Genomic DNA, 27,602 nt, shown 5'->3' with positions numbered 1-27,602 from the left:
TTCTGTACAGTAAATTTGATATTCTACAATACTGACATGCAAATTTTTAAAATGTCATTAATTGACTCTTTGTTTATGTTTTCCTCTTTGCACACACAAACAACACAGTGAATTCTTCATGGTTTGCAGAATCCAATATGTGAATATTGTGCTTACATAGTCCATGGTTTGCCAAAGATCATGGAGCAAAGGGCATGTTGATGTTCCTTTTCTTTAAATCCTAAATGCTCATTAAATTAGGTCAAGGCAATAGAGTTTGGAAGGCTTCTGAGAGGTGTGGGCTCAAGAACATTCTAATTCTAGAGAATACTGAAAAGTTAGTTGGTTCTTTGCCTAGGTGGGATGACAACAGAAAAGACTTCCATATCCTACATGGCCTGGAACCAAGCCCATTCCCCATATCAAATGTGTGTGTGTGTGTGTTTTGTTTTGTATTTTTACACCGAGTCTATTTCATATTCTAAACTAATGGGATTTGCAGTTCCTACCTATGAGTTGCATTTTTTACAATGCCAAATGGCAAGGTCCTTTAGTATCTTTCCATTGCTACTAAACACTGCCATTTCAAGAAAACTGCCCTTGAAGGCTCTCCAACTATTACAATGTATATTTTCCCTAAATTTATACCTTTCCCAGACCCATTAAGCCTTTCCCATTGCTAATGCACTGAGTTCCTGTAATTTGTATTCTCATAATGTGGACAAGTTTCTCAGAAATGCTTAGTAAACATTTTTAGCTTTCCTTGAAAATTAGCCCCAAAGAGAGGTGGGGATGTGACGGGGAACAACCTACAGAGTGCTTGTGATATTCTCTGATAACAACTAATTCCTTTATAACAATCCTAGACAGTCCCCCTACAAAAGGTGTCATTAGCATTGAAGACATTAAACGATGTTCCCTAGGCTGCTGGCCAAACTAACACTGAAGAAAGAGCTCTAAGAATCTGCCCTTGGGAGAGCCCTGTTGGTTGGATAAAATTTGTAACTTGTTTTTGTGCTTTATTCTTACTGTTAATGACATTTGTAAGTGGCAAGAAATAGCCTTTATTTTACTTATATTCTCCCAGTTTATTTGTGCCCACTTTTTGTAGCACAGACCAAAGCAGAAAGTAAAGTAAGTTTTATGTATTAAAATTTTCTGGAGCACAGAATAGTTTAATCCTAGGGACTGCCAAGGGTTATATCTGAAAGATAAATGAACAGGCCCTCGGTGCTTATCATTATCTGGAAAAGAATGAGGATCAACCCCTTCTGTTGAATGTTTCGGGTATTGTAAGCTACATAAACTTCCTGAAGAGGAAACAGGAAAAACAAAGAGAATAAAAGGAAACTAGCTACATTTCCTTTCCTTTCCCTTCAAACCTTTCTTTTCTTTCCATTCTGTCACCCGGAATTTCACACCTGGCCGGTGCTCTCCTGGACATGTCTTTGCTCTTTGTCTCTCAAAGCTGACTCACATAAAAATGTGCTGAAGCATGGGAATCACGGCTGTCCCCACAGCATGTGCTGCTCTGTTTCCTTTGTTTTCTTGGCCCTAAATGCCACACTTCCCAAGACCCTGGACACTCATCCCCAGGTTACATAGAATCTTCATTAAAAGAACTCTGGGATCATGAAGAGCTCTAGAAGTACCACCAATTTCCACAGAACCTGGAAAAATTACCTTAAGTATAGAACCATGACTACATCTAGGACAGGGATAAACACAGACCCTTCGATACCTGAAGTTTCCATCTAGTGCAAAAGTATAGGGCACTCATATTCTGAAAAGTCACGTTCTCTGCATCACAGAAAGTTTAAAAAGACACAGAGGGTATAGACATTTCCCTCCTATCCAACTCATGCAGAGGGCTTTAAACAGGTCAGCAAAAATATTGTATTCAACTACAGTTTTTCTTTCTTTCTTTTTCTTTCTTTTTTTTTTTGAGATGGAGTCTTGCTCTGTCGCCCAGGCTGGAGTGCAGTGGCGCGATCTCGGCTCACTGCAAGCTCCACCTCCTGGGTTCACGCCATTTTCCTGCCTCAGCAGGAAACTGTATCTGGAACTACAGGCGCCCGCCACCAGACACAGCTAATTTTTTGTATTTTCAGTAGTGACAGGGTTTCACTGTGTTAGCCAGGATGGTCTCGATCTCCTGACCTTGTAATCCACCTGCCTTGGCCTCCCAAAGTGCTGGGATTACAGACCTGAGCCATAAGTTCAGGGGTACAAGTATAGGTTTGTTACATAGGTAAATCTGTGTTATGGGTCTTTATTGTACAGATTATTCCATCACCCAGGTATGAAGCCTAGTACCCATTAGCTATTTTTCCTGATCCTCTCCCGCCTCCTACCCTCCATCTTCCAAAAGGCCCCAGTGTGTGTTGTTCCCTTCTATGTGTTCTCATCATTTAGTTCCCACTTATAAGTGAGAATATGTGGTATTTGGTTTTCTGTTCTTGTGTTAGTTTGCTAAGGATAATGGCCTTCATCTCCAACCATGTCCTTGCAAAGAACTCGATCCTGTTCTTTTTTATGGCTGCAGAGTATTCCATGGTGTATATGTACCACATTTTCTTTATCTAGTCTACCATTGATGGGCATTTATGTTGATTCCATGTTATGAATATTATTCTATGTTGTGAACCCTACTGTGAATAGGGCTGCAATGAACATACGTAAACCACAGTATTTTCTATGGTGCTTATTAGGCTTGCCATTTCTGGCTTCTTAAGATGGGACTTTTTTCTGGAGAAACTATATAGAATATTCTTATATGTCCAGACATATGCCAAGAAATGGGGCATGTCAGCCAATCTGATTTGATTCCAACATTTATTGAGTGTTTACTATATACTTAAAACTGCACTAGGCTAGATGAAAAGGACCAGGGAAACACGAGTTATCAGGTGGAAGAACCACAGGCTTGACCATCAGGTCTGCAAGCTAAGGTCCCCTCCTACCTCCAAAAGGATAGTGACTGGGTCTTCCTTAACAGGGGTCTAAGCCTGAGGTGAGCATCCTTATCATCTGGCCTGCCTCCCTCTACTGCATGCACACTGAGGACATGCATGGGCCGGGCCAAGATCTGCCTTAGGCAATCGCGGTAAGCAGCCATCAGAGAAGGTCCGACAAGCTGATCCAGATGATGTCTGCTGTGTCTATGGTGATTCTGTCAAAGACTGTTGTGCAGTCAGGGGACAAGATAACTACCAGGAAGGACCTCATTCCTACTCCACTGGATGTCGAGGAGAAAGCTTCTACTATGGCTATCGGTTCAAACCTGGGTGTTGAGGAGTATGAAGGAGGCTTTTATAGATGACCATATGCTACATGCACATGGTTTTGAGAACTACAGTGAGGATGTTTCATTTGTTAGGATAGGCAATGACTATTTGTCCATGGGAGGCTACTGTCTGATCTACCCTCATTTGTCCCTTTGCCAAGACCAACAGACATAAGCTAAGCCTATTCTTTTCAGGGCCTATTCTCAGCCCTGACTATGGCATTCCATCACTCGGCTGGCCCCTATTCCTTGGCCCACCTAGTGGCCCTTTGCTCCAGGTTTTGTTTGTAATTACCATAGGAAATCTCTTCACATTTGAAAAGAGACATGTTTTATTTCCTATTGGAACTGCAAATTGCTAACGGAGCCATAAAGTGTTGGAAAGAAGGGAGGCCCTGGCATTTTTTAAATTGTGGTTAGCAAGGTACTGCAGAGGTCTAAGTTTTTAGATGTGGGGAAACCTCCTTCAATTACCGGCATTGCTACCCAAGATTTAGATTTTATTCAGGCTCTATGTAACCACAGTAAGGAAAATATACTTTTTAAAAGGGAGGAAGGGTGTGGCCAGTTATCTCCCTTCATGGAGAATCTAGTCCTTAAACAGCAGCTCGGACAATCTCTTAAACAGTAAACTTTTAACTGCTTCTCTGCTTATAACACTTCCATGTCTTCCTTAACACTTAGATAAAATCTAAGCTCCCTGTGATGATCTGTGAGGCTATCCACTTGGTCACTGCCTCCTCTGTGACTCTGGCTTAAGCCATGCTCTCCCATTCAACTTCAATTACAAAGCTTCATTTGCCTCAGGCCTGATTAGCTCCTGCAGGTCTTTCTGCCTGAAATCCCCTTCTTGCGACTGGCTCATCACTGAGATTGAATCTTGGCATCTCAGGCATTCTTTCTGGCCCCATCTTGCTATCACATTGCTCTAGTTTATTTTCTTCATACTCCTATCATTACTTGATTTTATCTTTTTTATTTACCTGTTTACAAGAATGGAAGCTTCATGGAAGCAGGGACCTTATTTGCCTTGTCTATTGATAGAACTCCAATATCTAGCAGTGTCTGGCAGACAATAGGCACTCAATAATGTGATGATGGAAACAGACAAAGCAAGGTCTGAGAGAGAAGGCCAAGTGACAATGGAAGCAGAGATTGAAGAGATGCACTTTAAAAATGGCGGAAGGAGCCACGAGCCAGGAATATAGGCAGCCAAGTAAAAGTCAATGACAATGAGTCTGCAAAAGGAATCAGTCCAGTTGACATCTTGACTCTAGCTCAATGAAACTAACTTCAGAATTATGGCCTCCAAAATGTTAAGAGAATAAATTCATGTTGTTTTATGATACCAAGTATGTGGTAATTTGTTACAGCAGCAATAGAAAACTAATGCTGATTATAAATGAATGGAATTGATGATGAGACCTCAAGAGAAGTATTTAGGTATGCACTATTTTCATTCATAGCCTGGGTCAATATGTCATTGCTCATCTTTCCTGCAATGTAGAATTATGAAGAATGAAACCTCAGACCCTATAATATATGAAAAGAAAAACCAAATTCTGGCAGCTTTTCTACTGTGTGTCTTGAGGAGATTAAACATGGAATACGGTAGAACACAGGAGAGGAAACCTACATAAATGGCTCTAAATGTTAAACATAACAATTATATTGGAGACGTTGCAATGTGCCTACATTGTGTAGGCACAGCAACCAAACCAACTGGTCCTAGCAGCTGACATCTGGAGTGCAAGAAATGACTACCTAGAAGGAGAACAGTGAGTCTAAAACAGATGATGTTAGGCCTTTCCTAAACAAAGATATTGTCTTATCATCTCCCAAAATATATTATACAGCATACATTTTCTTTCGCCTTTTTTTTTTTTTTTTTTTTGAGACTGAGTCTTGCTCTGTCACCAGGCTGGAGTGCAGTGGCATGATCTCGGTTCACTGCCTCCCAGGTTCAAGTGATTCTCCTGTCTTGGCCTCCCGAGTAGCTGGGACTACAGGTGCGCCCCACCAGGTCCAGCTAATTTTTGTATTTTTAGTAGAGATGGGGTTTCACCATGTTGGTCAGGATGGTCTTGATCTCTTGACCTCGTGATATGCCCACCTTGGCCTCCCGAAGTGATGGGATTACAGGCGTGAGCCACAGTGCCCGGCCTCTTTTGCATTTTTCATAGGGCAAAACTTGAAAATGAGCAGCAATCTATTCATTCCCTCTCTCAGAAAATCTACAGTGACCTGCTTGCAAATAATACAAGGGAAGTATCCCAGAAGAGGCTCTTGGTTCATTAAAATAATCAGCATATTCCAATATGCATTCATCCCTGAAATAATAACAATTCACTTTCAATAAATTAATTATGGTTTTAATGAGCAAAATTTACATTTATATTTCTGTCTTGAGATCTTCATGGGAGGCAGCATTCTCCTCACCCAGACAGTTCCGCTGAAGTAAAGCCTTTTTCAGAACAGACCTGCAGGTGTTGATGGATAGGCACACTCTGCTGTTTCAGAAATGGAAAAGCAAGGTGGTAGGGAGTCAGACAACCTGGGATGGAAACTGAGCTCTGCCACTTTCTAATTTTGTACCATGGACAAATTATTTAACCTTTTTATCACCTGTAAATGACAGATATAGTAGTCCCTACCCCAAAGGAAGAAGGCTAAATGACCTAATACCACTAAAGCTATTAGAAGAGTGTGGCTGGCACATAAATAACAATTGTTAGGAATAACAGTAACAGTTATCCACATCTGAGACAGGGGAGATGAGAGAGCAGAGAAGAGAGATACTTATGCAGTCTTCACATGCACACATCACTAGTAGCTCTTGAAAAGCATAAACACAGCTCCTTTTAGCTCCTTCTCAATTCCACCTGGAACCCTAGACAGAGAGTAGATACTTTTAATCAATGCTATACAACCCAGATTGGCCAGAATGCTCAGGGGATCAGGTGTGTTATGGTTAATTGAATTTTCTGTTTGACTGAGAGTAAAGCAGCAAATGCTTTTGGTTTGAATCTCTTGGCCGCAAATCTTTCAAAAATATACTAATCCTTTAATTTGCTTTAACCACATTCACTGAACAGTTTTTTTTTTTGAAGAGGGAGGGACATCACTTGAAGACCATCCTTCTCCACTGCAGTTTTCATCTTGTAACCCCTGAGGTACGGAGAAATCACAATGAAGTAACTAAATATTAGCTGTGACCTGACCTCATCCATTTAATGCACATTCCTGAAAGTTCACTATGTGCCTGGCACTGGGAAGTGTTTCTTATTTCTTCCTAATTCTCCCTTTCCCTGTTTCCCTCCTGACTAGTAGAGTGTTCAGAAGAGACTGCAGATTAATGAAGTTTTGGGATAATTACCAACTTGAGAAGTTTAAGAGAAAGTGACTTGTATGTAATATGGAACTTGTTTTTTTCCGGCAGTCTGGGGTCCGCGCTATCTATGTCAATAGATGGGGGAAAACTGGCCTTTGGTCACCTTAGTTGGCTTCTTCAGTTTTTCAAAACTGTAAAGAAAGTTCAACTTGCTCCACCATTTTTTACTGTGGTGCTTTATTAGTCTGTTTTCACACTGCTGATAATGACATACCTAAGACTGAGTGATTTATAAAGAAAAAGAGGTTTAATAGGTTCACAGTTTTACGTGACTAGTGGGGGCCTCACAGTCATGGCGGAAGGCAAGAAGGAGCATGTCACATCTTACGTGGATGGTGGCCAGCAAAGAGAGAGAACTTGTGCAGGGGAACTCCTCTTTATAAAACCATCAGATCTTGTGAGACTTATTCACTATCACGAGAACAGCATGGGAAAAACCCACCCCCATGATTCAAATACCTCCCACTGGGTCCCTCCCATGACCCATGGGAATTGTGGGAGCTACAGTTCAAGATGAGATTTGGGTGGAGACACAGCCAAACCATATAAGTGCTATATTACTGTATATATATATTACATAGTACTGTATACAAATGGATAGTTTGTAACCCACTTATAAGTACAGAAATATTTGGGCCATTCTAGGCTACTAAGATTATAGTTTAAAATATTTAAATAAATTTTGTATGTGTCTGCAGAATAGATCTTTAGTAATAAAAATTTATGACCCGAAGTTATCTGCCTGTCTCAACTGCTGTTTTCCCTGAAAGTTCTGCCCTAAACTTTTTACTATATTCTGTCAGCTTTGGAGAAAGAAACTGTAATAGAAAAAAAATCCTGATTGCTTGGAAAATCCCTTAGATTTTAAATGAAAAATTTCCCTGAGTCTTAAATTTCTCTCTATTAGCAGCAAAAATATCATGTATTATTGATGGGATTAAGAATTTAAATGTTTTAAAGTCTCTTTTAATTTGCTGCACAGTTAAGTTGTCCTTTATAATTGAATCTAATGATTTCATTGCAAGTGTCTGGAAATACTGGGTGATAAAGAGGGTCTGTTCTGTTGTCCCAGCTCCAACACTGTTTCCTCCTGGCTGCCTTCTCTGTGATCATACAGCATCTTTAAACTCCCTTTCAGCATTGATCACAGTCAGCTTTATTATCATTAGTTGTGTGTTGGTCTCTCTGCTCTCTTCTTAATCATGAACTTGTTGAGGGCAGGGACTAAATTGTGTTTTACACATCTTGCCATTTCCCTCATGTGCCTAGATGCTCAATTAATATTTGCTGAATGATTGAAGAGTTCAGGCCCAAAATAATTAAAAAGTCAAAAGTGAATCATAGCAGAAGATATCTACCCAAATCCTCTAAGTGGAAAATTTCATATAACTTCAATTTAACCTCAGATTCAAAGGTGTGACAGCATATCTCAAGGAAAAAGGTCCAGGGACCTAAAACAGATTACGTTAGTTCTCCAGATGATCAAAAGTATGAAAATTCATCAAAATACACATCTTTCTTATAAGCTTTTAGGCCTGAAATTGGGAACTATTCCACTGAAGTGACCAAGTAAAGGTGACCTTTCATATGAGAAAATGTGAAAAATGAGGAAAGAAGAAAAAAAGACACAAGAGAATACAAGATGATATAGATTAACAATAGTTTACCCAAGGAGTACTGCCTATTAGGAAAACACATGCTTGTTAAATTTTCAAGTGCACACAAAGTGGGTGGGACACAATAAAGCCTCCCCTGGGGGCTCCCGGGGAAGGCCAGCTTCCAGAGGAGGCCCCATCTGCAGGGTGACTACAACTGCTAAATGCAGAGTAGATTCAGAAACATTTCTGTGTTTCAGTGAAAGGTAAAGGGGGCTGGGTTGATCTTGCAAGGAAAGCTCCAGCCTGTGGGGATCAGGCTGGGGGCCATGAGGATGAGATACAAAAAGAGGCATCCAATAAACTATGAGAGAGACTATGTCACTTTTTGTGTATGGAGATGACAAGTCTGCTCTACCCGCTGGTGATCTCTCAGGTATTCCTCCTGAAAATAAAGGTTCAGTTGTTCCCTTAGCTTGAAGGTCCAACGGAATATATTTTTAGATGTTTACCTGGGGTTGGAGGTGCAGTTGTGAGCTCCTTGTAAGAAGACCAAGAAATCTTATTTCTCCTTAAAAAAAAAATTAATCCTTGAGTCCTTAGCATCTATTACAGTGCTTGCACTACAGTGGATACTTATGTGATTTTCTAAAATGTATCAATCATCCATAAAGTGGCATAGTTTATATGATATCAGCCTTATTAGCATGTTGCCTTAACTCTTTAAGCCAGCCAGCTGTATTCTTTTCAGAAAATTAACAAATCCACTTTTGTGCACGCAGCTCACCTGCAGGCCCAGGGCTTAGCACATTGTCAGGGATGAAGACATATGCAAGGAGGAGTGGTGCCTTCCCCGCAGGTGTTCCAGTCCCTTTACCCCAACATTTTTCTTGATTGCTTTTCAACATCTCCCTATTTCTCCAAGAACCTAATTCTCTTCATTGGTATCCTTTTATACAGCATGGAAACAGGTAGTATGTAATCATTCATTTAACTAAAATAATACTTTTCCAATTCATTAAGGAATGGTTATTAGATGCTCACAAGGGGATGTAGTAGGGTATTACCAGACACTGTTAAGCCTATATATATATTATTGATCTATGTAACTATGTCACACACAAAGACACACATACACATGCAGGTACACTCATAGTCACAGCATTAATGATATTCTCACAAACAAGAATACTTTCAGAAAGCTAAGCTTTCTTCATACCAGAAGAGTGCCCTCAGGATGTCACAAAGTAATAAAATAAAACCCCCTACTCCTCAGTTAGTCTATGCTTGAAACTGTTTCTCATATTCCTTCAGATGAAAAAAATTCCCTTCCTGTGTCATCTGATTATAAGGTAATGTAAAAATGAATGTGTAAATAGAATCATATACATGTCTACATAGTTTCACATGTTTTCAAATGCCCTAGAAAAGTGGTAAAAACATACTACATATTTTGGGTTTAATCTGTGATATTTGGAGATCTTCCTCAAATTTCCTGTGTCAGTTGGCATGATTTTAGTAAAATGTGTTTCTGCTGCTTAGAGGCAAAATCTTTCAATGTATCTTTGAGAACTTAAATTGCCATGTTGGTTCACACATCATATTAGTTTATTATGTCACAATTAAAAAAAAAATTTCTTTGAATTGAGGCACAGTCAAGCTTATGTGAGCAAGAGTAGTATGGACCAAGATAATTGATATCTGTGGTGGTTATTTCAAATTGATCAATGAGGATTGCACAACTAGCTTCAGTAAAGTGTGCTTATTCTTCTGAATATTTTTCATTCGATGGCATGAATTGGTCACTGATGATATTAGGCATCCATTTTTACCTTAAGTCATATACACACTTGAGGCAGTGAATATTTTAGCATAATGTCAGTTTTCTTGGCATTGGATTTTTGTTTGCTGGTGAGATGAGTTATGCTTCCTCAAGAATTAAGTGCTCATTTCTTAACATTTTGTAAAATGTTCTGGTTTCCTTTAATACCTTTCTTTGTAAGGCTTTACTTCTCTGTTCATCCTTTAAAATAATTGGTGAGGTAAATCTATAATTATTGGGAATAGAATTGACTATCAAAACTAGGAAAATTATTATGCCACATTTTTAAGTTGCTGTGTGAAAATATCCTGTATAGAAACATATTCAATTTGGGTTTAATATTGTCAAAAGCAGTGAACTATAATATTGAAGCATTTTGTTAAAGCTATGATCTTGTTTTTCCAAAGTGGAATATTTAATGGTCATTGCAGATTTTTTCAATATGCATTCATTTATGTGACCATTAAAAAATGCAGTTCTAAAATTTAAGAGTCCAACTAGCAAATTATCCTCTTTTGACTTTCTTATTACATCCACTATAACCAGATTAAAAACATATGAATTATACCATATCTTGACTCTGTTTTTTTTTGTAAAACAAAGTCAACCCACTAAAATATCCTTTGATGCTCATTCAGCTAAAATCTTACTTTTTTTTTTTTTTTTGCAAAGGTGCATTATTTGATCTGAAAATATCTTTAAGTGCCTAGAATATATATATTTTTAGCACTTGAAACTTTCTTTGGCAATCACAGTCTCTATTAGAGACTGTGAAACATTTTAGGATTATTGAACAAATATCAATTATGTCTATGTCCTCAGTGTCAATCTAGATTGGAAATGTGCCATCTTTTACATCTTCACTAATAGAATTTTTAATTAGCTGTTGATGCTGTCAATAATAGAGTCCACTATTATTTCAAAAAATGATTAGTCTAAGCAATTCCTCATCTACTCATTTGTTCTTTACTTTAAAAAACTGGTGCATACTATTATAATCAAGGTAATTTTTAAGGAGGCCACCATACTTTCAAAAATAAGCAAGAATGTTTGGCAAGATATTTTAATAGATAGTTATTCTTTTCCTACTGATTATTAAAATGTTGTCAGCTTTTGAAATTATCTAAGTAATTTATTCAAAATGTAATACTGTGTTGTATTTTTAAGTCAACCAGCACTTTACTGAATATCTTCTCTTCACTGAGATGTAAGAAAATGAAACAAGTTACCATCTATGCTTCAAGAGAATTAGGACCTAGACATGAAGAAAAGACAGGTAATTGCAGGAGAGTACAGATTAGAAATATTTTGTAAGATAAAGGCTCTAATGTAATTGTGATGTGAACTCCTAATCACGGACTTGGAGTTTAGTTCTATTGCCTCCTTGAAAGAGTAGCTTGATGGCATCTGATACATCACAAATGGCTGTTGCCATTTTTCATGATCCTCCATTTACATTAGTTTTTTATGCCTGCCCCCAAAATACAATGAGCACCATGAATTCTGACTGAATCAGATCAAAATACAGCACAAAAATATCCTCATCTGACAAAGAATAAGCCAAGGATAATGTGTCTCATCCATATAACCAAATTCAATTTTCCCTAAAAAGGCGTATCTTCCATTTTAAAAGGTTAAAATAAATGGTACTTAAAAATAATTTCAGCTGATTAAATTTAAGTCAATGAAAGAGGATGGGGACACAAGCCCAATTTGAAAACAACAACAAACAACCACTCTCTGGGCCCATAGCATTTTCATTTCCCTGTGAAGTGGATGAAATTTCATTCACTTTAAGGCTGTGTCTCTCAGGATCTGGTTCAGCCACAGGGAAACAAGTGTTGATAGTCCTGACGGACTGGCCACTATGCCTCAGTGATCCATTTCCACTGTCCTACTGCCAGTTACAAATAACCTCATATTTCTTGACACCATGTCATAGCCCAGGGAAAGTCTTATATCTCTAAATGCTATAGCTTTGTCAACCATTGATTTAGCCTATTCTGCTCTTAGTTCCATTGTAGCAATTATTCACTTGAAAAATAAAATTAAAATCAGTACGGTTTTATAGTTGTTCATTCATTCATCCATTATTCAGCAACTACTTACTGAGTGTCTATTCTGTGAAACATAATGTATTAGATGCTGAGAGAAACAGAAAAATGATTACAACGTCATCCTCACCCCAAGGAAATGGTGAGGTAGTAAGGGAGAGAAGGCATGTTTGTTAATTATAAGCATCTACAATTCCATGAAGAAAAATAACAACCATAATAATCACAATGTGTGTCTATTATGTGCCAAGCACAGTTCTAGGTACTTTAAGTATTTCATGTTATGTAAATTTTATAGGAACTCTGAAGGCTAGATACTTTTATCCTTTTTTTTCCTTCAAATGATCAAGATCAGAAAGTTTTCTCAAAACATGCACCATCACACAGCTAGTACAGGGAAAAGCCAGGCTTCAAACCCAACAGTTTGATATTAATGTTCATTCTCTTTCAAAGAAAGACGAAGAAAAATTGTAAGTTCACCATTTATTGGCAATCTCTGTGTCTGGCACTATTCTGAATACTTCACTTCAGAGTCTTATTTAATCCTCACGACGTTGCTATGATGTTATATACCCATTTTGTAGGTAAAGAAACTGAAAATTACCACAATCAAGCAACTTGACCCAGGATAGGTAATGGAAGAATTCTCTTCCAACTTAGGTAGTTCGGGAAGGTATAATGGAGAAAGCGAGGTTTCATTGAACTTCCATTCATTCGGACCAACCCAGACAGAGGAAATGGTACTAGGAATGGCACAGTGATTGGAAACTGATAATCTCAAAAAGTATGAACATTCCAGATTGGCTGAGTATAGGGGTCATATTTGTCAGGGGTGGAAATTATGATTAGAAAGGTTAAACTCAGATATGTTATGACAAAGAGTTTGAACTGTATGCACTAGGCAATAGAGAGCCACTGAAGGTTTGAGAGAGAGAGGAATGACTTTGATCAAAGCAATTATCACTGATTCATTCATCTCCAACCTGTCATAATTTAATAATCTCTGCTTCAAGAAATCATAACTCCAGAAATTATCTATGTAAGTTTCTCCAAGAACATGAATACTTATATCTTCCATCTAAACAGCCCATTGTTGTTACTGTTGTTTAATATGGTTGAGGGGGCTTTTCCATGATTTCTTGGAGCAGCAGTCTTCTATGCCACTTCTGTGCACAGCCCAAACCACTTCAGCCTCTCTAACTCTCAATGTGAGATGCTAACAAAGGACACAAAGCAAAAAGAGGCAGGAGTTTGTGCCTGGGAAAGGGGTTAGATTCCTTGGGACAGCAATCTGAATTTCCTTCAGATGCACACTGTAAGGTTGTTAAGTAATTATACTCCAGGGAAAAGGCAGGTAGCTGGGAAAGAGTGGAACGGGAAGAAAAGGACATTTTCATCCCATTTCCTCCAAAGACTGGATTCCAAATATTAGCAGATCAGAGTTGCCACCTCCTTAATGTAATATATAGAATGGAAATGTGAGAATTTTGTGAATTTAATGACCGTGGTTACAAGTGTTTTCTGCAGTCGCATGCCCTATGGACTTGGACAGGCTGGCAGTCACCCACACCATTTGTGTCCCTTCTCCCTGAATGTGTTTCCAGTGCTGCCAAGAACTGGCTGCAGCCAGCATCCCCCACACTACTGTGCTGCCATCTAATGCCAAGCTCACTATGCTTGAGGAGCAACTTCCAACCGATGATCAATAAAAAATGAGGAGAAGCTTCTTGAATGGAAGTATCTGGCATGACTCCCAGCTGGGCAAAGTCTGCGCTCAACTTGGCCTCCTTCATCATAACAGGATCCAATTCAGCAACTTTCACAGATGGTGTGTCTCAGAGCATTCTAGGCTCCCAAAGGCTACTGCATGGGTTATCTGGATTTTAATTCCCAAAGCAGGTCAGAAAATAACACCGAGCACCTAGACAGAACCAGCGCATGCTTCGTAAATAGTGCTTTTAATTTTCACAACAGTCTGAAAGACAGGTTTCTCACTTAACACATGAGGCTTGAAGTAGTTAAGTTTGTTCATGCAGAGTCATCTTTAACCCACTCCTGGGCCTTGTAATCTTTCCACTTGGCCATGCACCTCTCTGGGGCCATCACCTACATTAGTTGGTCCCAAACATGGCTATAAATGACAATCACTTGAGAAATAGTTTCAAAATACATACCCTTAGGTTCAACTACAGACTTACTAAAATACCTGTAGTATTATATTTATATTATATCTATCTATCTATCTATCTATCTATCTATCTATCTATCTATCTATCTAAAATATGGTTTCTCAACCTTGGCACAAGTCATATCATGAGTCAGATAATTCTTTGTTGCAGCGGGCTGTCCTATGCAGTATAGGATGCTGAGAAAGATGCCTGCGTTCTACCTACTAGATTTCAGTAGCACCTCCCCCACAGTATGATAACTAAAAATGTTCTCAGACATTGTCAAATACCCACTAGGTCAGAATCACCCAAAGTTGAGAACCACTCTTGTAAAAAGCTGTCCAGGAAATACAGAAAAAGCATATTCAAAGTTTGGAATTTGTAAATCACAGGCCTAGGTTAGTATTTCTATGTGAAGGATATGGGGCAGCTGGAGGCTGGGTGTGGACAGGGGGGAGAAGATTCCAGAAGACAATAGATTGAGCATCCTTTCAAATCACATAGAGTTTGCCAACCTATGTGAACATTAACTAACCCTGGCCTGTCATGAAAGCTTCCCAAAGCAGGATATAACAAATGTTCAAATAAGGAAAGAAGATGAGAGACTTACAAATTTTTTTAAAATATTTGATTTACAGAAGTTTGATATATCCACAGTTTTCAGGGCACTTTCAGCAAATTAAGATTACTAGTATATTATCCAGCCCCAAACTGGCCTACAGAAAATATTCTGACTGGCCCACAGAAAATATTCTGGGTTCACTAAACTTTTATTTATGCAAAGTTTTTTCTTCTAAATAACTTAGAAGTTAAAAAGCATTTTATCCAAACGAAATACAGAAAACAGGGGCCTTTAAGTATTATGATTACCATTTTATTTCATGGTACTAAAAAGAGAAACTATAAGAATACATCCTCAAAAGTGGCTTATCCAATGCTATGAAAACAAATAATAAAACAGAAGCTCTTATTTCTAAATTCTAGTCACCAAACGGCCGTCTGCCTACTTACAGTCCCCCAAAGCTTTCACAGAAAATGCTCTTCTCAAATTCTGCCACTGCTGTATTTAATCCTCATTAAAGCAAATTTATCTGTATAGGTTGAGCATCCCAAATGTGAAAATCCAGAATCTGAAACTTTTTGAGGACTGACATGACGCTCAAAGGAAATGCTCATTGGAACATTTCTGATTCAGATTCAGAATGCTCAACTGGTAAACATAACGCAAATATGCCAAACAAACAAACAAAAAAAATTCGAAGTCCGAAACACTTCTGGTTCCAAGCATTTTGGATAAGGGATATTCAACCTGTATCTCTGAGATACAGTTCTGGTATCTCTGATTGGCATAAAATCTAGTGAATTACAAAAAAATTGTGGATTATATTAAGTATTTATTTCTTTATTTAATACGCTTATATTGCAACCAAATATCCTGGATCAGCAAAATTTAAATTTTCTTTCCACATTTTTATCAGGTCAGATACTCTAAACATTTCTGTGGAATCATTCTAGGTAATTCAGTATAATTTATTTTCAGAATCTATTCCAACAGCCCTACAACTACATACAATAAAGCAATACGTCACTCCAGGGTACTTGAATTCTTTAAAAATATTTAAAATTATTTAAAACAATTTGTAAAGAGCTGGTGTACTTTATAGAAGTTTGCTTAAATGACTGTTGGAAAGCATGCCAGTCAAGTGATTCATTTTATGTATTAATCCAGCTCGGCTGACAAGCAGTTGCTAATACAGCACTTCTAACATTGATTCAAGTCCCATAAAAGGATTTTGGCTCATAAAAAATGCTGGCATGGCATTAGGATGTAGGTGTTTCCATCTCTGGTCTATAGAAATACAGTAATGTGCCAAGTTTTGTTGGTGACCGCAAGCATTTCTGAGAAGATAGGTGTTACAGAGATCAAATAAATGTATAGATATTAAAGCTACCTTCACCCCCAGCTGTGTCGAAATCCTTAACTTCTCTAAATCAGAGGCAAAGTTTGAAAAATGGCCCCTGAATAAAGAGTAGTGGGGGTGTATGGCTACTATGCCATTGTGTTTATGTTCTTTCTCTCTATTTTTAATTCTCATTCTAGGAAAGATGGATATTCTTACCTCTACACGAGCATCAATATAATCACTGGGATACAGAAAGATCTCTTTTCATTAACTGAGTTGGTTAGTACTATGAAAAACAGAAATCTGATAGCTTCTTTCTATCAGCATAAAATGAGAACATGACCTTGTCCTGAGAAACACCACCTAGTAAGATTTTTCATAACTTCCATGCAGTGATGATACAATAAGGATATAAAAGTAATTAACTGGATCTTTTTTAGCCACCCAAAGCCTTATTCAAATACACATATTTATCAGCATTCTAAAGGAGCCATAAATTGGGGCATTTTGAAAAACTGGGATCTAATCCAGTCCATGATCTGATCAGGGTTCAGTAGTAATAATAAATTGGGACTATTAAAACTGGGAATCATTCCAACATTTTACCCAAACCACAGGACCTAGAAAATTCTACTGCAAAAGATAGGGATATTCAGTGACGAGTAAAACCATGCTGAATTAATCATGTGTATGTAATCATGCCAAAACATGGGTGTTTTCAACAGTTCAAATACTGCCAGAGTTATTAAGTTCAGTAAATAATTAATTGAGAATCGCTTGGCAAATTAAAGAAATCAACCTTCTGGTTTCTTTAATACATCCTTTTTTGAGTGTACAATAATGACAAAATCCTATCAATTCACTTGTTGCTGTATATATTTAGGAGCATTATATGTGTGTAGATTACAACCAAAGTATTAATTCCAGAATGTAATACTTTCCTTTTCCTTCTTCAACTCTAATAAGCATCTTCATTTTTCAATATGAACAAATGTTGGATAAACTCTAGCCTTATTCTGGTTTTCATTTCAATTTCCAGTAACATAAAAATCCTCCATAATTAAATAAAATGCTGAGAGGTTGGGAATAGATTTTCACCCACTTGAATTCTCAAACTATAAATGGTTTCTGAATGTTTTTATATCTCTAAGATGCATTTCGTTTATGTGGGGAACTTGCAGCTGCATAATTAAATCTTGGTTTGCCAAATATCAAAAACACATGTATTGATTTAAACTAAGGGAACAGGCCACAAGCAGCTCAGCTGATAAGGCAAGGGAGAAGTCTCTGCAGTTCTTGGAAGGCTTCCCAAAAGGAAAGAAAACTAAGAACCTTGAATTCAGACACTGAAACCGATTAACTTTCCTAAATCTTAGCTTCACTCTCACTTAGACATTCCGTTCAGGCTAGTTGTTGAAAACAAGAGCCATATGTTTTCATACTTTTCAATCCTGAAGCTGAAGAGGTTGGCTCTTTTTTTTCTCCCATCTCCTCATGTATTCTGCTAAGATTCTAGTAAGATCTACGAAAGCAATGTTTAATTAATAGAACAAATGAGCTTCCTGCAAAATAAACTCTGATATGGTATAAGAGTAATGAGAGATTTTGGAGTATATAACTCATGTTATTAAATTTTTTTTTTCAATTTTTAGGAGAAAACTTCATTTACTGAAGTTTTACTTCAGGGTCAGTAATATGGGACTTCAATGGAAGAAAGTCTTTGGTGTCAGTGGAGATATTTTTCTCAGGATAGTAATACTAAATTAATGATGAGGAGGCGGACATATTTTTCTTTTAAGCAATCTCCACTGGATTTTTGAGACGGTATTAGGAATACAAGTATTTAGTTTGGTATTTTACAGGGCCAAGATTCTGATTAATTTCATACTTTGTAAAAGGTTACAAACTTAGGTCTTAGAATTAAACAACAACAATATATACTTACTGACATATTAAGACAATCTTTTGCTTGCAGCTCAGGATGCTAATTTACATAATCTGAATGTGTGAAAATGCTAATTTAATTTAGTCTGAAAAATGCTGGAAGAAATCATCTTTGAATATAACACTGGGTTCATATCTCTAGCAATGAATATGGGCCTGTGGAGCTAATCTTTTACTATGGCTAATCTCACTGAAGCATGAACAAAATGATGAGTTTATTTAATGCAGGGCTTCATTGCAACAGACTGTTTGACTTTTAACAGGAGGGGACACATCATAAGCTCAGAAATCTCTTATATGAGATTAAGAAAATCCTACCACACAATCTTGAGAATGAAACTTGGGCTTATACGCTCAGGTAACAATGGTGTATGCACTACCATAAACCACTGCCATGGCAAGTTCAATAATTATTGCTCTAGAAAAGTAAAAGTAAATGCTTCCATACTTAAGATATTTAGATATTTCTCATACTGGAATATCTGGAAAGAACCTTAGAGATCATCTAAGGACAAAGGAGCATTTAAGATACCCTAGAAGGCCAGGTGCAGTGGCTCACGCCTGTAATCCCAACATTTTGGGAGGCCAAGGTGAGCGGATCACAATTTCAAGAGATCGAGACCATCCTGGCCATCTTTAGTAGAGATGAAATCCCATCTCTACTAAAAATATAAAAATTAACTGGGCGTGGTGGCACGTGCCTATAGTCCCAGCTACTTGGGAGGCTGAGGCAGAAGAACTGCTTGAACCCGGGAGGTGGAGGTTACAGTGAGCTGAGATCACGCCACTGCACTCCAGCCTGGTGACAGAGCGAGATTCTGTCTTTAAAAAAAAACAAAAAACAAAACAAAAACACACAAGAAGATTTTAGGTGCTATGTGGCTTAATGTACTTAGATAAGCTAACTTACATAGCTATGTATTTTTATAATATTTTATTTATTTGATTATGTATAAATATAATTAAGACAATAAAGGAAATAGATCAGTGACTGAAACTTATAAAACTCTGATTTAGTCCAATATTTACATGACGAACTAATGCTTTCTAAATGTAATCATTTCATTAGCTCCTTATTCAACAGTTCCAGTGTCAACAAACTGACTGCTTCATACTGCACCCTAATTTTAAGGACTTTTCCCTTCCACTAAGCTGAAAACTACCTCTCTTAAAATAATGCTCCATTAGTATCTTCAAGAGACAAATACATAAATAAGGAAATAAATATTAAGTAAATAATTTGTCAATAAAGTAAATAAATGAATGGATGAATAAGCAAATAAATTGACAAAGTAGAACGGAATAAAATGGGTGCTACAAAACAGACCTAATCTCTCTTTTATGTGACAGGTCTCCAAGCATGAGAAATTCACAAAGTCTTGACTCTGTAAGCTGTGTATTCTCAGGTCTTTCAACATTTTTAATAAGACTTGGATTTAGTACCCACATTCTCTGCGTGAGAGAGAGGCATAGGATATTCCAGGTGTGATCTGAGCAGTGTAAAATTAGAATTATTGTTGCTTCTTTTATTTTGTACATGAACTTCCAGTAATGTAGCTTAGGACCACATTAAGTTTTTGGCAGGCATATCCACATGTTGACTCATGCTAAACTTATGTTCAACTAAAACCATCAGGCAAATTTTTCATATATTTGGTATTAAATCAAACCTTCCACATCCTGTGTATGTGTAGTTCATTTTCGGACCTAAATGCAAGTCTTTACATTTATTTCCATTAACTTTCTTTTTGTTTAATTCAGTCCATTGTTCCTGCTGATTCTGTCATTGGACATATTGTCAACCACTGAAGTTTTGTGGCATCCACAATCTGATCAACAGGTCACCATCACTAACACCGATGCTCACCAGGCCAAGGTTAAAAATAAATTTTAACGAAAAAAATTATTCTTGCAAGCTTAGATTGATGGGATATTCATAAGTAATGTTTGGGTACCATTCTCAAATAGCTACTAATCCTTCTAGGGTCATATCATCTGATCCAGATTCCTCTGCATTATCCACAGGAAATATGACACAATGCAATTCTGATGTCTAGGAGAGTACCTTGCTCTTTGTGAAGGCTGGAGACTATAAAAGCATTTCTCAAACTCTGTACTATTGACATTTTGAGTTGGATGATTCATGTTTTTTGGGGAGAGTGGCTGCCTGTGCGTTATAAGATTTTTAGCTACATTGCTAGCCTCTACCCAGTAAAAGGCAGTAACTGCTCACCCATCTTCCCAAGTTATGACAATCAAAAATATCTCCAGACATAGCCAAATATCCTTGTAGTAAAATTGCCCCCTCCCATTGAGAACCACTGTTCTAGACTCTGCATTCCTCTAATCTAATCTAGTAACCCAATTCATCTTTTATGGCTTTTTAGACTTTTTCCATACATGTAGCTATAAATAAACTACCCATATATAGCAGCAAAATGGTTCCAGATCAGGAATTAGAAATGCAGATAACTTAAAATGAGATATGAAAATCAGCAAAAAACAATTAGATGAATGGGGAGAGATAATATAAAACCCTAAAATTTAGAATTGAGGTTAGATTAATCCTAGGGTAAAACAATTATAAGGAAATTAAAACTTCAATAGGAATTATACAATTTAGGAGGTAACTTATAAAGACATTTGTACCTGGATATTCATCCAAGTATTATTTGAAATAATGAAAAATTGAAACAGTCTGGTCATGGTGGCTCCTGCCTGTAATCCCAGCACTTGGGAGGATCACTTAAGCTCAGGAATTCGAGACCAGCCTGTACAATGTAGTGAGAGACCTTGTCTCTACTTTTTAAAAAAGGAAATTTAAAAAAGATAAAAATGGAAACAGAATAAATGTTTGATAATGGAAGGTAAATAATTTATTGTATATTGATCTCATAGAATATTAGGCAGTGATCAACATGACATATTTTAAAAACATTAATGACATGGGAAAAATGTTCAACATATAATGCTATGAAGAAAGCAAAATGTTATAGATGTAGGTTTTGGATATCAAGTGTTCAAAGAACGTAGAGTTGTCCCTTGGTATCCATGGGGGATTAGTTCTAGGACACCCTGTGGATATCAAAATCTGTGAATGATCAACTCCCTGATATAAAATAGAGTAATAATTGCATACAACCTATGTATATCCTCCCATATACTTTAAATCATCTCCAGACTACTTATAATACCTATTACAGTGCCTACACATCACTTCTTTTGCATAGATTCAGTGTAGTACTTGGCACAGCAAATTTAAATTTTGCTTTTGGGAACTTTGTGAAATTTCTTTTCTAAATATTTTCAATCTGCGGTTGGTTGAATCCACAGATGTGGAACCCATGGATACAGAGCCAACTGTATACGCATAGAAAAACGATTATAAAATATTAGTAGTGGTTATGGGATTATGGTAGAGTTATGTATGGTTTTAATAGTCTTTATCCTTTTTATGTTTCCAAAACTTTCTTAACGAACTGATATTGCTTTTGTAAGTTTTATATGCATGAGGAGTGCTGGGGGCAAGTGATCCATATTCCCTTAGTTGAGTGAGCTAAGGTTTCTAATTTGTTTACAAAAGATTGTACCAGTAAGAAAAGACATTTCAGAGAAGGCACATGAGGAACGAGGAAAATATTTGTAGACTGGGCCACTCAGTCCTTCTGAGAAAAAAATCCTGTGTATCATTTTTCACTAAATAAGAATAGTTGTATGTTATAGCCAAATTCTGTTCCTCCAAGTCAGTGGTTCTCAGACTTTAGACTGCTGACGAATCACCTTGGGCTTGCATATGGAACACAGATTCCTGGGCTCCAACTCCCAAGGTTCTGATTCTGCAAGTCTGGGATGGTGCTCAGGAATCGTCATTTTTAACAAGGTCTTCTAATGATTCATTATGATGAAGTTGGTCCCTGGACCACATTTTGAGAAACTCAGCTGTAAGAAATCATGTGGTTGAATTTGGGTTTTGTTTCCTGCCTCTTCTTTGGATAATTGCCTCCTGGATATGCACTAAAGATAGCTGTCACACACCTGTAGCCGTGTGCTGGTAAACTAGCTCTTCAAAATAATTGTGCTATAAATATACTCACCATAGCCAATGTCAAACTGCCAATGGCTTATCAGCCAGCTTACAAAATTCTTGAAAGTTTAACTGTTGGTTCCTATAAGCTGGTACAAGCTGGCTCCAGTACTGTATGATATATATTTTATTTAGGTGCATTAAATATTTTGAAAACGAGATATGCTAATCTAAGAGATATGCTAAATCTATTATGAAACTTATGACAGGATGAGACAAGTAAGCAACAGAATGACTTGAATAACATCAAAGAAACAAATTTCAAACATATTAGGAGAAAAGTATAATAGCTTTTATCACTATTTCTTACTTTATTCTATTTTTTTTCATTGCCATATCATGAAGAGTGATACACTCGCTGAGTTCTTTAAGAGTTGTGAATTGGTTTCCCATAGATGATGGAGAGCTAAGGATCAGGACTCCAGGGTTGGGAGCAATGCCAGATGTTCAGCCTCCACCTCCACCATCTGCAGCTCTCAGCCCCTGAGCTGTTGAAATGCCCTTGGTCATTAATTCTATAGCACCCAACCATAAAATCAACTCCTCAACTTCTTCCTCTACCACATGATTGAGACAATGTTGTCTCTAGGAAACCCTTATCAGATGTGTTTTATGTGTTCATGTGTGGGAAGTGGCCTAAGTAGAGGCTAATAGTATAGTTCTTTCACTATTTTGACCAGACATATTTTAAGAAAATTGGATCCGAAGCCTATACAGCCAGTTGAAGTGAATTTACAGCTCAGCTTTTAAGAACAAGACTCCCTCAGGCACCTGCCTACTAAAGGCAAAACCAGAAAGGAAATGAACTCTTGCTTAAAGACAACCCCTTATTTTATGGGTTATCAATTTTCTAGCTGGCACACAGTTCCCCAGCTACTAGGAGTTTTTTTTTCCCCTGTCCCAAGCAAGTACGAGCTACAAATATGTGATGTCTGCATTCTAGCAAACAGCTCAGTTTCCTGAAGATGAGGCATGGGATGTAACCTCAGTAAGAGAAGTCGAGGGAGCAGCAAAGATCTATGATGTAGACTCCCACATAGATGCCTTTGCCTATATATGCATTAAAATCTCAGCCTGGATTACATTTTACATTACAGGATTGCTGAATCTTAGGTTATGATGGAGAATCTCTTTCATGTCTTCAGGATAGCTCTGTCAGGTGAATAGTCAACAACAATGTAAAACACTTGATTTCCTTTTAACTGCTCCAGTGACCTTAGAACTCAGCTTATCAACCTCTCAAAAGTGAGAAAGGACTAAATAGCCTTTTTTCCTTGCTATTGAAAAAGTCAGCCTTCTCAACGGGAACAGACAACAAAATAGGGGTCAAAGGTTAACAGTAGATACTCTTGGACTGCTCTGTGCTAGAAAATGCAATGAATAGATACAATTTTCTTAGTACACATACTAAAGTAATAAAATCAATACAAGAATGGCCTCTTTAGAAACTATTAGAACTAATGTAACTAATAAGCAAGTGAAAAGTTGTATAAATCTGAGTACATACATGATGAAGTCAAAATCAAACACTTAAAATTCTATGCTGGTTTTGTCATAATCTCAGTTTTTCTCTAAGCTCCATTTAGTTGTGAAGGCAAATAATTTTCAGGAGAAATACGAATATTCAATTACATGTTTAAAAATCAGACATTTACACATCCACTTGCAATAAGTGCCAGAGTTAACATCAAAGATATGTGAAGGACCTCTTGTCCAAACGGAACATTAAGCTCCTCAAGCAGGAGAATCCAGCTCTTGCAAACCAGCATTATTCCAGCAAATGAAGCCGGCCCTTTGACAGATGGGCAACATACTCTTCAGCTTACTGATAGCCTAATAAAAGACAGTGTCCTTTTAAAGAATGAAGGACATGCGCTTCTCAAATTACAGGACCCAAACGGATTCTGCAGAATAAAATTAAGAAGGTATACAACAGCTTGACCAACATTGGGAACAGACTATGGGAACTGGATAGTTATAAACATCAATATCCAAATGACCTTTCTTTGGGGGAAAAAAAGACATAGAGAAAATATGCATTTTTATGGTCAAAACAGGTGGTAGTGTGTTATGGAATTATAGGCACTGATATAGTAAAACCATGAAGCAAATATCTTCTCAAAATAGAATAAAAATGTCCAGAAAGGGAGGTTGTTTTTGTATCACACACCTTTCCTTTCAGATCGGTCAACCCTTATACTTCTTAAAATGAAATTTCCTCAGTTGACTGTTGCAATATCTAAATGAAACCCAGACCATAGAGTCAAAGAAAACGAAGGTCTCGGCACTTCTGCTCACCTTTCACGCTCTTCTTTCATTTTCTCCAGCTCTTCTTCTCTCAGGCCACCATGCTTCAGAGCACCTTTCTGCTCAGCCTTTCCACCCTTATCCTCTTTCTTCTTTCCAAATCTAGCGAAACACGAAGGAGAAGGTTGTTAACAATAATCACATTGTGTTTGCGGTAAAGCTAAGATATTTATGGGATGAGCTCATTAAGTCATACTTCTTTATTCGAAGGAAGTCAAGATCATTCTGCATAATATGGAACTAAAATAAGAGAATGAAAGCAGAAAAATAATGCCATTATGAAATTCCCCCTTTTCTGTCTTCTTTCCTTCCTTCTTTTCACTCATATTTATCATGCATCATGCACAATATCATGTGCTTTTACGGAAGTCTGAGAAAGACAGAAACATCAGCTTGTTTTGTGATTCTTCTATGATTCAGGTTGCTTAGAGGTAGGACTTTTTTTTTTTTTTTTTTTTTTTTTTTTTTTTTTTTGAGAGAGAGTCTCGCCCTGTCACCCAGACTGGGGTGCAGTGGCATGATCTTGGTTCACTGAAATCTCCGCCACCCGGAGTTCAAGCGATTCTCGTGCCTCAGCCTCCTGAGTAGCTGGGATTACAGGTGCACACCACCACGCCCAGCTGTTTTTTGTATTTTTAGTAGAGACGGGGTTTCACCATGTTGGTGAGACTGGTCTCGAACTTCTGGCCCTAAGTGATGTGCCCACCTCGGCCTCCCAAAGTGCTGTGATTATAGGTGTAAGCTACTGTTACTGTACCTGGCCAGGACTTTCTTTAAAATGTGTATGTCAGGCCCTCCTGTGATGAGATTCTGATTCCCTTTGTATGTGTCAACAAAACGTAAGGGAGAAGGGGCAGCCTAAGCACACATAATTTGAAAATTTTCCTTATTATTTAGATAGACAAATATTCAAGACTAATTATGATGACCTATTAATGAAATAGAGTGAGAAACTAAAGAATTATCATTAATACACAAATAAAAACTGATCAATCTCCTAAGCAGGCTTCCTGAGCTCCAGTGTCATTGGTACTTAAAGGTAAACTCCTGGAATTATACGACAGTGCCACGAGAGGCCTTACTGAACACCTCGCTCAGTGCTCTCGTTTTACCAGTGAAGAACCAAAAGCTCTGAGAGGTGTTGAACCTTGACCAAGATCTCCCAAAAGTGTCAGGGAAGGGCTGAGATTAGAACCCGATCTCCACCCGTACGCTTTCCTTCATGCACAATCACTCTCTAATGCAGCCCCAGCTTCCTGAGTCAGCTCTGCAACACAATGAAAATATAATACAATTCCGCACAAAGGGAGGTTTCTTTGGGTTAGTATGTTCTGAGCATTCCTGAGTGCCTGGGATGTATATAGTTAAATGGGCACAGGGGCAATTATGATGCTTTACAAAAACACCATATAGTTTTAGTACTTTTAGGAAAATGAAAACTGTACATTTGAAATAAAAAAGACACAGCTGGGCAGTGTCTCACACCTGTAATCCCAGCACTTTGGGAGGCCAAGGCGGGCAGATCACGAGGTCAAGAGATAGAAACCATCCTGGCTGATGGTGAAACCCCATCTCTACTAAAAATATGAAAATTAGCTGGGCGTGGTGGCACATGCCTGTAATCCCAGCTACTTGGGAGGCTGAGGCTGGAAAATCATTTGAACCTGGGAGGTGGCAGAGGTTGCAGCGAGCCAAGATCACACCACTGCACTCCAGTCTGGTGACAGAGCAAGACTCCATCTCAAAAAACAAAAAAGACACAATTGAATTATTCCTAGGACATATTCTTATATAACAGGCATTTTTCCCAGTAGACATTTTCTCCAGATGTAATCTCTTATGGTCTTGTTACCAACAAACATGAAAAAGAAAATGACTTGGTGCTCTATTAATAACCAGGAGAAAAAGTCACCCAGTTATGCATGATCTTTAGTCAAGGTAAATATTCTTCTTAAATCTATGTTAATCCCATTTATTATTTGCTTTTTATTAAGTAGCAGCAATTTTAACTGCACGTGTATGTTTGTGTATAAGTGTGTATGTGCATAGTTCCAATCCTATCTATCTATCTATCTAAATAACCTGGGGAGGCCAGGCGCGGTGGCTCATGCCTGTAATTCCAGCACTTTGGGAGGACAAGGTAGGTGGATCACCTGAGGTCAGGAGTTCAAGACCAGCCTGGCCAACACAGTGAAACCCTGTCTCTACTAAAAATACAAAAATTAGCCGGGTGTGGTGGTGCACGCCTGTAGTCCCAGTTACTCAGAAGGCTGAGGCAGGATAATCACTTGAACCCCGGAGGCAGAGGTTGCAGTGAGCCAAGATGGTGCCACTGCAGCCCAGCCTGGGTGACACAGTGATACTCTGTCTCAAAAAACAAAACAAAACAAACAAACAAACCACCCCCCCCCCCCAAAAAAAAAAAAAAAAAAACTTGGGGCAATTCCTAGATTTTTGTTTGTTTTTGTTCTTTTGAGATGGAGTTTCACTCTTGTCACCCAGGCTAGAGTGCAATGGCGTGATCTCAGCTCACTGCAACCTCCGCCTCCCGGGTTCAAGCAATTCTCCTGCCTCAGTCTCCCGAGTAGCTGCGATTACAGGCATGCACCACCACGCCCAGCTAATTTTTTGTATTTTTAGTAGAGACGGGATTTCACCATGTTGGCAGGGCTGGTCTTGAACTCCTGACCTCAGGTGATCCGCCCGCCTTGGCCTCCCAAAGTGCTGGGATTATAGGCATGAGCCACTGTGCCCAGCGATTCTTAGATTTTTTTCAAATTATACATGCTTGGGCTGGCCTAATACCCCCAACCCTGCCCCAGCACACACACAGAGAATCAGAGTCTCCTCACTTGAGGATCTGACATATAAATTTTGAAGAAAGTCCTGTACTTCAAGCAACCAGAATAATAGAAGAATCACAAAACGAGCGTATGTTTCTGTCTTCTTCAGAATCCCATAGCAATGGACATCTAGCTTCCTAGACTGTGATTTGACTCATAGCAGAGTGTGTTAGTCAAGTGGGAGCTGTGAGTATCACACCTGGAAAGTGGCATTGCTCATATTAA

At 38.0% G+C, this 27,602-nt stretch overlaps 1 protein-coding gene across 5 annotated transcripts in view; it reads right to left on the bottom strand.

Moving 5' to 3' along the window:
* Positions 1–27,602, bottom strand: part of PARD3B (par-3 family cell polarity regulator beta) — a 1,089,129-nt gene that overhangs the window by 196,363 nt on the left and 865,164 nt on the right. For all 5 annotated transcript variants that reach the window (XM_073019963.1, XM_073019966.1, XM_073019964.1 and 2 more), the window contains one exon: positions 24,526–24,636. In XM_073019963.1, the coding sequence (XP_072876064.1) occupies positions 24,526–24,636 (111 nt within the window). The remainder of the gene's footprint in view (positions 1–24,525; positions 24,637–27,602) is intronic.

The sequence above is a fragment of the Chlorocebus sabaeus genome, chromosome 10 (genome assembly GCF_047675955.1).
Source record: "Chlorocebus sabaeus isolate Y175 chromosome 10, mChlSab1.0.hap1, whole genome shotgun sequence".
NCBI lineage: Eukaryota > Metazoa > Chordata > Mammalia > Primates > Cercopithecidae > Chlorocebus > Chlorocebus sabaeus.
Note: the sequence above shows the minus strand (reverse complement) of the source record. Positions and strands in the feature narration are given on the sequence as shown.